The 12,955-nt window shown below is 38.1% G+C and overlaps 1 protein-coding gene across 6 annotated transcripts in view; it reads right to left on the bottom strand.

The window, feature by feature from the left end:
* THSD7A (thrombospondin type 1 domain containing 7A) overlaps nucleotides 1–12,955 on the bottom strand; it is a 448,580-nt gene that overhangs the window by 71,911 nt on the left and 363,714 nt on the right. For all 6 annotated transcript variants that reach the window (XM_064575204.1, XM_064575207.1, XM_064575202.1 and 3 more), the window contains 2 exons: nucleotides 4,070–4,202; nucleotides 2,696–2,799 (listed from right to left, as the gene is read on the bottom strand). In XM_064575204.1, the coding sequence (XP_064431274.1) occupies nucleotides 2,696–2,799; nucleotides 4,070–4,202 (237 nt within the window). The remainder of the gene's footprint in view (nucleotides 1–2,695; nucleotides 2,800–4,069; nucleotides 4,203–12,955) is intronic.

Here is a 12,955-nt window from a genome sequence, read left to right as displayed (position 1 = left end):
AAGGCAACAACAAAAAAGGCTATCTTCATATGGAAGTCGAAGGGGTTCTTCTGAATGTATTTATGCAGAAATGATTTGTTATAATGCAACTTTCTCTTCCCAGATATACTGAGAATAGAAGAGATTGCTAAAACGGAGTAAGTTGTCCGACAAATATGCCAAGATGAGAAAACGTTATTTAAGTACAGGCAGAGGACGAGGCACCACTAACAGGAAACGAAGAATGGAACAGTGAGAAAGTAGCTTCGAGGAAGCTAGAGGAAACTCCCCTTTTCTTTTTTCTTTTTTTTTTTTTTTTAAAGATTTTATTTATTTATTTGAGAGAGAGAGAATGAGAGAGAGAGAACACATGAGAGGGGATAGGGTCAGAGGACGAAGCAGACTCCCCGCCGAGCTGGGAGCCCGATGCGGGACTCGATCCAGGGACTCCAGGATCATGACCTGAGCCGAAGGCAGTCGCCCAACCAACTGAGCCACCCAGGTGCCCTGAAACTCCCCCTTTCAAGCTGGGAGCGGGTGACAGTATTTGATACAATGAAGCAGACACCCAGGTGGAGGAATGCACAGAGGTTTTCAGATTTGGAAATGAGACTGTTGCCAGTAATCACAAAAAGAACAGTTTCTATGCAGATTGTGTGCTGAAAACCAAAAGGCCCATGTTAATATTTTTGCTTTTATGCCTACAATGACCTCTGTGCACATTCCCTGGGGCCATGATCTAACCGGAAGGGGGAAGGAATTAACGCTGAAGGAAGACTTAATGTGCACAAAGCACTGTGGGGATCATTATGTTCTCAGCCTCTGAAGGAGGAAATGAATGAACCACAGTTGTGCAGTGGTTAAGGAATAATTTGGAACTGAAACTGTTTTCACACTTGTGCTGTTTTACCATATCTCAGGTTTCCTCCCGTGCTATTTTATAAAAATACGGCTTTCATCTGTTTTACCTAACTTCATTTCACACTTTGATCCCCGGGTATTATCTGTGCATAGACTGTAGAATACGAAAATTGGAAAAATCCTGAAAGACCATTTGGTCCAACCCTCTTTTCTTTTCATTTAAATTAACTGAAAGCCAGGAAGGTGAAGGGATGAGCAAGCCTCACCCTGTGTTAGTGAAAGAACTAGACTAAAACTCATGTTTCCTGATTCCCAAATTCAAGCCTGCTTCATTATAAACTCTATGTAGGGCCCGAGTTGAATGCAACTGTATGCTTGACTCAGGAGGAATGAGCAAGGTAGAACAAGAAGCTCTTTTATCACTCAATTTCTCGATGCATGGTTTGAAATGGGGAGAATGACTTTCAATTCTAAGTACCTAAGTCTCTCTAACAGTAATAGGAGATAGTTATGTTATCACCATAGCTGATGGTGAAGGATAAATAAGGAAAATTAAGCTTATGAAATAAAATTCTAAAAATTGCTAGGTAGTTAATATTCTTTATAAACTAAATTTTAGGTTTCAAATAAGGATTTCTAAAAGGACGATGATAAAAGTAGAAGACGTTAGGGCACCTGGGTGGCTCAGTTGATTAAGTGACTGCCTTCGGCTCAGGTCATGATCCTGGAGTCCCGGGATCGAGTCCCGCATCGGGCTCCCTGCTCGGTGGGGAGTCTGCTTCTCTCTCTGACCCTCCCCACCTCATGCTCTCTCTCTCTCTCTCTCTCAAATAAATAAATAAAAAAAAAATCTTAAAAAAAAAACAAATAGAAGACGTTATTCCCAAGTTAAAAAAGCAACCTTTTCACTGTCAAGGATCAAAATCAATGAAAACTGGAATTCTGTATGTTCAGACTTTTGCATCATCACCACATACATGACTACAAATGAGGGGGCAAAACACATTTTTATGAATTAAAAAAAGGTGGCTGTGTATTTAATTACATAGTCAGCTACATTTTAAGTATGTAGCAGGAACTTACATGCTCAAAGTCAATATAAGTAAAAACAATCATATTCTCTAAAGGCTGAACTTGCTACGAGTATAAACAACATGTCCCAAAGCTTGGGATGTATTATCCACAATATCTCGTAAATAACTACACTACCCAGTAAATGTTGGAAACATTTCCGTCACTCATTTCTGCAAGATTCCATGTTATCTAGTAATGCAGACAGATTGCAGTCCACATATGGCAGGTTTTGAGTAAATAAATCTGCCATTTAAAAATCAGTACTGAGTATGAACAGGATTGGGCATAGCCATGGCAACATTAGGAATGTCACTGCTGAGAATTTCTGGAAAGTTACCCAATTATAGTACATAATACGCATGCACATATATAGTTCATACGGGCAAGGATGTAAGGATCTCATTGACTGTTAGGGTAACAAGCAAACTGTTATGGAATGCCATGATCCAAAAACTAACCAAAAAATCCCAAACAAGCTGCAGGGTGCAGTATAGTCCTAACCTTCTCAAGAGCTTGCTTTGGTTATCTTCTAAATATGAATGAAGGAAAAATTCAACCAGAGGAGTTATAGGCTCCTGTCCAAGAACAAAGGACACAATTTAAAAGGATGAGTTTCCATGTCGCCGTGTCAGGTGGAATGGGTAGAAGTGGACTGAGGTCTGTCGCTCTGGTTGCTAAGCATGGTGCGTGGCATCAGAGCGACAGACGCATAAAGCTAGTGGTTAAGTGAGTGATGATGGAGAAATGAAAAGCCAATCAAGTGTGGAGTGGAGCCTCCCACCTCTTGCCTGGCGTCCGGGCCCGCAGCCTTCCTGCGCTCCAGCGCTGTCCTGTCGCACGCTCCAAGGGACCAACTGGCATCTGCGCCATTTGTGAGTCTTCCACCTGCAAGGAAAGAACAGAAGCCTCACAGGGAGGAGGCAAAAATGCCAGGCAAACCATAGGGAGATGGTGGCATGGAAACATGACTTTGACCGCTACCAGTGGGAATATATTTCACAATGCTCAGTCCTATCTAAATGTAATTTGGATCTCTATCAAGACATTGTAAAAAGCAGCATTGAATATACAAGTACTTCCTATGGCTGTGGAGACAAGAGTTCATCATTGTCAGTTTCTATAGAAATGAACTCTATAGAGGCATTTAGCCTTCTTTTTTAAAACTGAAGTATGGTTGATACTTGTCACATTTTATTAGGACTGCCATCAGATGTAGCAGATAGTACTAGAAGTGGGGCATTCCATTTAAATAAGGTATGTTTATTTTATATTTGAGTTATGAAACTGTATTCAAGTCATGAGCCTTCTGTATGGTATCTTTTGGTTAGCATTGCAGGGGTAACTGAGAAACTGCAATTACAATACATTTTACAAAAACAAATCTCCCACATAAATAAGTTTGGGGCTGATAGTTGTCAGTGTTCAGAGTAAACATGCATTTATACTGTTTGTCATATCAGAATTAAATACATAGAAAATAAGATGGCAAATCTGCCATCAGATTCATCAGATTCATCTTATTTTGTTATCACACATTCCATCAGTTAATGCCGTAATATATCATCTGTCATCAGATTGCGATTATGTACCACATCAAGTTTCAGTTCGGTGCTTTCTTTTAACAGTTATGAGGAAAAATTTCCCTAATAATTATCAGGATGATGATCTATAGCTGGAATAACCTGCATTTTCTTTGGGGTGGCCACAAATGAACGGCACAGACATCTTATTAGCATCACTGAAATAAAGGTGTCATTTTGTGAACCAGAATGCCGACATCTATGAGGAACAGGTGCTCTTTGGAGTCAGGGGAGGAATGCTTAGGCTATTTCCTCTACCAGGAAAAGAATTGCTTATGTGTTTCATAATTATTAACCATTTCTCTGGATTTCTTACAGTTTATATCACCATAAGACATTTCCCCCAATCCCTGGAGCTAGTGACACAATTTGGAAATTTACACAAATATTTGTCTCCGTGGAGATAATTTCGGTAACAGGGCAGCTCCCCTAAATGCTAACAGCCACAGCCAGTACAAATTCCACTGAGCCTACAGGACCATCCTTGGCTTTCTTGTCTCATCGTTGGAAAGAAAATGGTCTTGGAGTATTTGCTAAGTGCATGGCTTACAATGCTTCTCCTTTAACCCCATTACCTGTAGCTCTGGCACACTTGAGGGGCCTCGCAGACTTTCTCTTCATAGAGTGGGTCCATGCAGTCCCTGCCTCCGTTGGCTGGCAGCTGAATGATGACCCGGTGCCGAGACTGCTTTCTGACTCCGGAGTCCCCTGGAATGAGGCAGCTTTTTAACTGCTGTACCCTGCTCTGATAAAACAATCTCCAAATGCCAGCCCGTGTGAAGACATTACATTGCTTCCAGGATCATGTGCTTTGATAGCCCTGAACGAGAGGCCTCATCTAGTCTCATCATTTTCTAAATTCTCCAGACCCTTATACTGAGAACCAAACCAATTTATATTCCAAAATGTGAAAAACAGAGAAAAGAGTTCCATAGTCAACTAAGCTTGCTAATGTGCAGATACAAAGTAATTGCTCTTTTGTATATTTCTTTCCCCTCGAGAAATATGACAGATCTAATTAATTTATCTTCCTCTACCTTAAGTTTATTTTTATGCCATTTCACATGGTCCTGTTTACCACATGGGACTCATACAGTTCTAATGAATCTTTCTTAGGAGACTATATTCAATGTTTTAATGTGAAATTTTATTTCTTTGTTATTCACTTAATTTGAAATGCATACCTCATAAATTATTCTAGTCATTTATTATTCATGTTAAACAGTCTAAGATCTTCAATTCAGGTCACATTCTAAACATCAGGGCTGTAAGTAGTGAAACAAAAATGGTTTCTTAGAGGCAGAATTTTTACAGAAGCATTCAGAGTACCAATTACTGTAAGTAAATAACTCCAAATTATGTTTAAAAAAAACCAATGGAAATAATTAAGATTTACCTTCAATGAAGGTATCAACTTGACAGTATTACTCATCTAAAGATGTCCAAATATTTTAGTATTTGAAAGAGACAATGTACAAGACTTGACAATTTTAATAAAAGATATTCTAATTTATAATATATACATCCTTTAAGGGCAAACGACCACATGGCACAATTTCACTTATATTAGAATTCCCTAAAGAATTATTTTAATAGAGTTCCCCTGATGCATTTATGTTTTTTTGCAAGATCATTAAATATTTGATATGCAGATATAAGAACAGAGAAATTTAGAAGGGTTAGCAGTCCCTAACAATGGATGCTTAATAAAAAATTAAATGAAACTAAGTTATTGTGTTAGTAGGAAAATGTGATTTGACAATTAGAACTTTCTAATAAGGGACATCTTTCCTCATGAAGTCGGGGTATCCCTCAACATGGTCTGGGCAAGTGACTCCCAGCAATGTGGACTGAAGATTTCCATAATAGAGGGGACAAAGAATCAGATTAAAGATTCCTAAATGTCTGACTACATAGGAGAATTTCTTTCAAAAACTGAAAGTAAGGGGCGCCTGGATGGATCAGTCCTTAAGCATCTGCCTTTGGCTCAGGTCATGATCCCAGCATCCTGGGATTGAGCACCGCCCCCCCCATGGGGCTCCCTCCTCCACGGGAGGCCTGCTTCTCCCTCTCCCACTCCCCCCCTCTGCTTGTGTTCCATCTCTCACTGTGTCTCTGTCAAATAAATAAATAAAATCTTAAAAAAAAAAAAAACTGAAAATAAAAACAAAAACAGATTTCTCAGCCTATACCCAGAACTACTAAGTCAGAATCTCTGGGGGCTGGATTTGGGAATCTGGCTTTTACAAAGCTTGCCAGGGAATTGTGAATGAAGAGCCAGTTTGAGATCTACTGGAATAGACAACCTTGTATATCTTATCCCAGTTTAAGGTTCTAGGGTTCACACATAAGTTTTTAGCATCATTCCCATTGTGGGGGAAACCCGTACTACAAGTGATTGCATTAACTATTTCAGTGAATAATTAGAATACGACAGGTAATAAAGTAGGGAATTAGGGGCTGGAGGTAGTGGGTAGCAGAGAATTAAAGCATTTGAAAATATTGTCAAAGACTTTTTTTTAGTTGTTAACAATAGCAGTTTGAATGCCAGTTGCAACCTCTACATATTAAGTATCATTTATCTAGGAAAGATCTAAGAAATGTCAATGGGACTTCTAATAAAATTGCTAATGCTGCCTCCATCCATTATGTTGTTCCAACGGCCCCTATTTTAAAGCCCAGGTGATAAATTCCTCTAGTAATTTAGAGCTAGGAAAATTTTGTTTCCCTTGACAATCTGTTAAGACTCTTACCTTTGATTCCCTGTTCCTCTTACAGGCTTCTATTTTTTGCTTTGTTCACCAGAATCTCAAGGCTAATTTTCTTCCCCTGCAGGAGCTTACCTTAACTTTGACTTTATTGTATAATTTTTCTCTTCCTCTCCCCTTTCCCCAACTCTATGTACTACCTGACTCCATCCTTCTTTTACACTTTCTCTTCTTTTTTTAATGTTACGATCTGTCTTTCATCTTTTTTTTTTTTTAAAGATTTTATTTATTTGACAGAGAGAGCACAAGCAGAGGGAGAGAGAGGGAGAAGCAGGTTCCCTGCTGAGCAAGGAGCCTGATGTGGGACTTGATCCCAGGACCCCGGGATTATGACCTGGGCCGAAGGCAGCTGCTTAACCAACTGAGCCACCCAGGCGTCCCACTGTCTTTCATCTTTTTAAAAGAGTATACAAACCACATATTTATTCTTATCGTGTTTAACATTGGGGGGAGGAAGGAGGTAGTTGTTTGTTTAATGGGGAAAGAAGGAAAGAACATGGAGAAGCGGGTCTTTGTTTCCCGGATGGTCAAGATTCTCAGAGTGAGTAACTCGCCAACCCTTCTCTGCCTGCAGGCAGACAACATAGATGGAATTGAGACCCCACGGATCTGGAGCCTGGAGGACACAATGAGTTCAGCCTCAGTGGCCCCTTATACACGAAAGCCCCTCGTCACTAACTATCACCTGGGACACAGGCAGTGCTGTTCAGATTTGAGAAGCAGCAGGTAGTGTTTCAATCCTACTTCATTTTTGGACTTGAAAGCAAATATTTCACCTCAGGTACAACTCTGAAACATTCTAGTGTCTTTTCATCCACAATGTCCACAAGCTCGTATTTGATACATAAGACCACGATAACTCTTTTCACTTCCATAATTGATTCCACAGTGGCAATCCGCTTATTCTTAAAAAAGTTCAAATACCTTGACCTCTGCAGCCCACAGAACATAGACTGTGAGCTGATGAAAGCAGAACATTCCAAACATATAACACCGACAGAGGAAGTTTAATGGGGCTACACAGGAAGTGTCATGATATCCATGTTTCTATCCACCGGGAGGTGCGTTGACTCTCAGATCTCAGTTAGGAAATTACTTGTATACTCAAAGAAACAGCACTGTGGAGCTCAGCCAGGTTACAGAGCCCTCAGGTCAGAATGCAGACAAAGGGAGAGCTACGGCACATATAAAAAGAAAAGTGGATGGTTTCTCACTAATAACTTGAGCTGGCAAACTTGGAATTTTACAACCTTCATAGTTTTCTGTACGCATTTGCACCCAATTTATTGTACGTGGTTGATAGACATGCATAGCTTCCATTTATCTTTGTGTATTAGCACGTAGAACACCAGTCACACATGGTAAGGATTTAATAAATATTTGCTGAATGAGCCCACATTTATTTCACTTCTCAACTGGACTGTTAGTTAGCATCTTCTATTTCTTTTTATCCACGTCCTTATAGTAGGAAGCACATGGGTACGAAGTCTGTGCACTGAGGATTAATAAAAAAATAAGGGATTGTTTTGTTCATTGGAAATAATAAACATGGGGAAAATAGAGAAATATTCCTGTAGTGTTTATACTTGAAAATATCTATCTAGGATAGAAATAGAAAAAAGGGATTAGATATTCAGAAAACAATTATGTGATAACGAGGCACAAAGACTCAGAGGGTATGCAATCGCTCATGTAGTCATAGCATTTTACAGATTAAGACATTCAAGATAAATTTCACCAGAGAATTTACTTGATGGGAGGACTTAAAGGGCAGGCAAAACTAAGGTTTGTTAAGCTAGACGGGGGATGGATGGCAGGCTGGAGCAGCAGAGTGCTAGGAAATTGAAAGGGAAATGTTTCATGCAAGAAGCAAAACGTAAAGGTAGTTTTCATATGCTTGGGGGTAATTCTAGTGCCATATTGCTTCAGGGCATAGAATAGATTTCTCTGCAATATCCTTTCTAGCTCTCAAGTCAATAAATGCAGTTTAGAAAAAAGGAGTGAACAGAATTTGAACAGTAAAATTATTATTTAATCAAAAGTATTGATATTTTTAAGACTATAGTTACAAGTAATTTATATGCATGAATGTTTCCTATTTTTAAGTCCTGTGTAAAAACTTATAAAAATTTGGAAAAAGTTAACAAGTGCATTGATTTGGGGATTAAAACTACTCTCTACTCCATACTGATCTTTATTGGCAATGATTTTTCAAGACACATCTTGAGAGAGGGCTGAATAACATTTCAAATAATTCTTTTTGTTCTTCCTGGCATGCTAAGCTATTCTAATCCATCTTCTGCAATACTACAGTGTAACTTTACCTCTTTAAAGTGATTTTTATTTTATTTAGTTATTTTTTAAGAATTTTCTTCCCTTTTTTTTAAAGATTTTATTTATTTATTTTTGAGAGACGGGGGGTGGGAGGCAGAGGGAGAAGCAGGCTCCCAAGGAGCAGGGAGTCTGATGCAGGACTCGATCCCAGGACCCTGGGATCATGACCTGAGCCGAAGGCAGACGCTTAACCGTCTGAGCCACCCAGGCGCCCTAAAGTGATTTTTAAAGGGAGGGTGGTTCCACAATTTCATAAGTCTAAAACTCTAATAAGATTTAGACTTTACCTGCAGAATTAAAAAAAACACCCTATCCTTGAGTTAATTTTCTGTTGCTATTATCTATCCTTGAACATAGAACTCCATGTACTATTTTTAATTGTGTGCTGAAATCAGTGTTATTTCACTAAAGCTTGGATTATTCCCATTTCATACCAAATAATGAAAAAAAAAAACAAAACAAAACCCTAACCACATGTCATTGCTTTTTTTCCCCTTACAACAATAGGCTAGTTTTCTATAACACCATTGTATTGTTATTATCAGTTAAGGCAGTCTACAGGCAAAAACAGAAAAGGCTTCTCCAGGACCACAATGCATCTTGGCACAGTTGTCCAACAGCAAAGCCCTCTCCCACCCCCTAGGCTTTATTTCCTCAATACACAATTAGAGTTATTCTTTTTAAAGTCTGAGTGCCTAGGTTTAGGGTTTCTGAAAGCCTTTTGTTATATGAGATTCAGTACAGAGCTTCCAAGTAGAACAAGCAGGGCTGGTCTCCTGCTCCTGCTGAGATGACCTGTGCTCGACCGAAACAGCCCTGCCTCTCGGAGAGCTTCCTGTCACAGGACAGCAGGTTTCTGAGCTGGCATTCTTGCACACCTTGGCCACTACCACCCGAGAGCTCCAGGGGAGAGAACAGTAGCCTGGTGGCACCGTGCATTTTAATTCACAGCAGTTACTAAATCCTTCAAGAGACCAGCCCAACTAAACTCATTCTATATCTCACATATCTGTCACTCACCACAAGAGTGTGGTGAGTCTGTCACTCACCACAAGAAACTAGCACTGACCCCCCACATGTCTTCCGTCATCATCTGGACCCACAGCACTCCCTACATGTGTAACCTGATTTTCAATTTCTCATTCCATCCTCTAATCTTTCCACCTTGACACCCATTAGAACACATGGTCTCTCATCTTCTATCTTTTCTTGGAAAGTTTCCTTCCTATTTTTTGCCAGTGGAAGCTGATTCTAGCCATGTCCTAGACTTCTCTTCTCCTTTTATCTTTAAAAATCTCCAACTCCTCTGTCATCAACATTCCATCAGCTATCCACCTTGTAGCTGCCAGCTACCAACATTTCATTAATTAACAACTGTAGAATGTCCCTCAATGAAATCCTTTCTTTTCCTACCCCTGCCACCACTCTACTGGCTTTGGCAACCACATGGTTATTCCATGCAAAGTGCTGGGCTCTGAATTACTGTACCTCCTCATCTTCAATGATCTTTTCCTCCATTTCAAATCAATTACTAGCGCTTTCCATTCATCTCCTTTGAAAACACCCTTGATACCCTGTTCCTCTCTTTTTTCCTTGTACTTTCCTGGGAAAGCCTCACTTCCATCCCAAACCAACTTAGATTGCATACTCCATTATTACAATGAAGACTCTTTTGAAAACACCCTTGATACCCTGTTCCTCTCTTTTTTCCTTGTACTTTCCTGGAAAAGCCCCAATTCTAATCAAAACCAATTATTTGGTTACACTTTTTCTGCACTCAGGCAGCTGAACATGGCTGGAGAAACAATGACAACTGTGTTGAGCAATTCCTTTTTAAAGACATAACTAAGTGGGCACTCCATGTTGCCTAGAAATTCTACATGTTATTAGCTTGTCTGCTTTTGCATTCTCCAAAATGATGTCACACCTTTTCTTTCCTCAACCCCCCTGCACCTGTGCCTTGATCCTTCATACTCATTGAGAGATTAGAACCATCACTAAATGCCTGGTCAGTCTCATACCACCAGACTATAAGCTTCTTGAGAACAAGGAACATTGATTTCCTTGTTTACTGCTATAACATTTATATTTAAAATTGTGCTTGGCATATTTATTTGAGAAATCTTTGTAGAAAGAAAAAAATTATAATTGCTTAAAATAATATATATGATGTTTAATGACATAATGAGCATTTAAAAATAATTATCACTAAACATAACAAATAACAAATAATAATCACATTTTTTTCTTCATCATGATCTAAATACTTTTCTCACACTGGTACACAAACTTCTAAGAAAGACTGCATTAATAAGTCAAATTAAAACATTCACTAGACAGGGGCGCCTGGGTGGCTCAGTTGTTAAGCATCTGCCTTCGGCTTGGGTCATGATCCCAGAGTCCTGGGATTGAGCCCTGCATCGGGCTGCCTGCTCAGCAGGAAGCCTGCTTCTCCCTCTCCACTACCCCTGCTTGTGTTCCCTCTCTCACGTTCTCTTTTTCTGTCAAATAAAAAAAAATAAAATCTTCAAAAAAAAAATTCACTAGACATTGACCATATGCAGCATGAAGGTTATTTCCTACAGGAACTTAAATAAAAAGCAAATATGGGATGGATGGATGAATCAATCAATCAATCAATCAATCAATCATTAAAAGGCTAACCAATAAATTATGTCAGTTGGATCATGGTTCACAAATCATAGAGCCCTTTACCATATATTTTCCTCATTTGTGCCACAGAACAACTCATAGATGTTATAAGCAAGGCTTGGCGAGCTTAAGTATCTTGCATAAGGTTACCTGGCTGCTAAGTGGCCAAGACAGGTGTTCAGACAAGATTTGCTGATTTAAAGTTCACCCATTCCATTATACCATAAGACCCACTACTTACACGTATGCTCCAAAACTAAAAATTGTGTCCTGCTATACAAAGTCCAATCTGGTCTTCTATAACTTGTCTCCATTCTTCTTTCCAACTTCACATCTTGATTTTTCTCCCTACCCTCTGGGCTCCAATGGGCTAGTTGTCATTTTCCTCTCAAACAACACACATTCACATGGTCATCCAAGAGTTTTCCTGATGCTTTTGGTCATCTCTTGGGATTCTTTTATGTGTTCCCTCTTTTAAAAGATTGCTTCTACCTTCATTTCAACAAGATTTTCCCTACTATTTGTTCCCTCAATAATTTCCCTCTTCCCTTCCTTAGAGCTCTGTTTTACCACTAAATCTTATTATCAAGTCTTAATATTATCTGGTTTATATTGAAGAGTTTTGCATTTTAGAACTCATATTATTTTATTCTATAATTTAAATGAAATCAAAAGCTTCATTGAAGTCAGGGACTGTGTCTTCTCTACAGGGCCATTAATGTACCAGTTATATATAGGAATCAATAAATAAGATATCCAATAAGTTTTTATGCATATATATATGAGTATTAATTTAATTAACATGTACATAGTATTTACAGTCTATTTATTTATCTGTCTGCTAAATTTTATTTAAAGGGCCTTATGTAAGTAATCATAGTTTGTCACATAATTTTTTAAAAAAATTTATAAACGGTCAGAGAACAAATCACTTTCTTAGTACTGCAAAAATCAGCAGAAATCAAAATAAATATTATATTATTTGATTTTAAATTATAGAATTTTTATAATTAAATTATATCTTTTGTTTCTTTTCCAGGCATATATAATACATAATAAAATAATGCATTTTTAAGAACTTACAGAAGAAAATTCATAGGCTACTAAACCAGTTTCTAATACCTAGATATATCCCAATATCCCAAACTAATTTCAAATGAAGACCTAAAGAAATGAGAAAAATTTACCTGATTCCTCACTTTTGTGACTATCCTAGATTCAATTTAATGGAATATTTTATGTTTTTCAACTTTATTTCCTTGAACTACTTTAGAGCATTTCAAGTTTTATTTTAAAATACTTTACTCAGTACAAAGAAATATTTAATATAAGAAGAAGGCAAAGGTTTTTCTCCACCTTCAAAAATTTCACTTAAAAATGGTTTGTGTTGTTTGTTAATTACATGATTATAAGTGTAACTGCACATATTTTGGAATTATTAGTAAATGGCCTTATCTCATACTAACATGAACATTAAGTATAAAACATTAAGAATAAAATTTGAAAGTACATGAATTCCAGGTAATAAATAACCTTTTTTATTGTAGTGATGAATAACTAACATTTACCACAGAAATATTGACTGATAAAGTACAATTCTGTTGCTGATTATGACCAAACCAAACAATATCATGTTATTTAAAGAAAATAAGAGAGGAAAATGGAAAAGTTGTCAGTGACATTGCTTTATGGCTAAGTTTAATGCCA

Source organism: Mirounga angustirostris, unplaced genomic scaffold, assembly GCF_029215605.1.
Source record: "Mirounga angustirostris isolate CCGP_5_RB_7025 unplaced genomic scaffold, mMirAng1.0.hap1 SCAF_12, whole genome shotgun sequence".
Lineage (NCBI taxonomy): Eukaryota > Metazoa > Chordata > Mammalia > Carnivora > Phocidae > Mirounga > Mirounga angustirostris.
The sequence above is the reverse complement of the archived record's forward strand: the minus strand, read 5'-3'. Positions and strand labels throughout refer to the sequence as shown.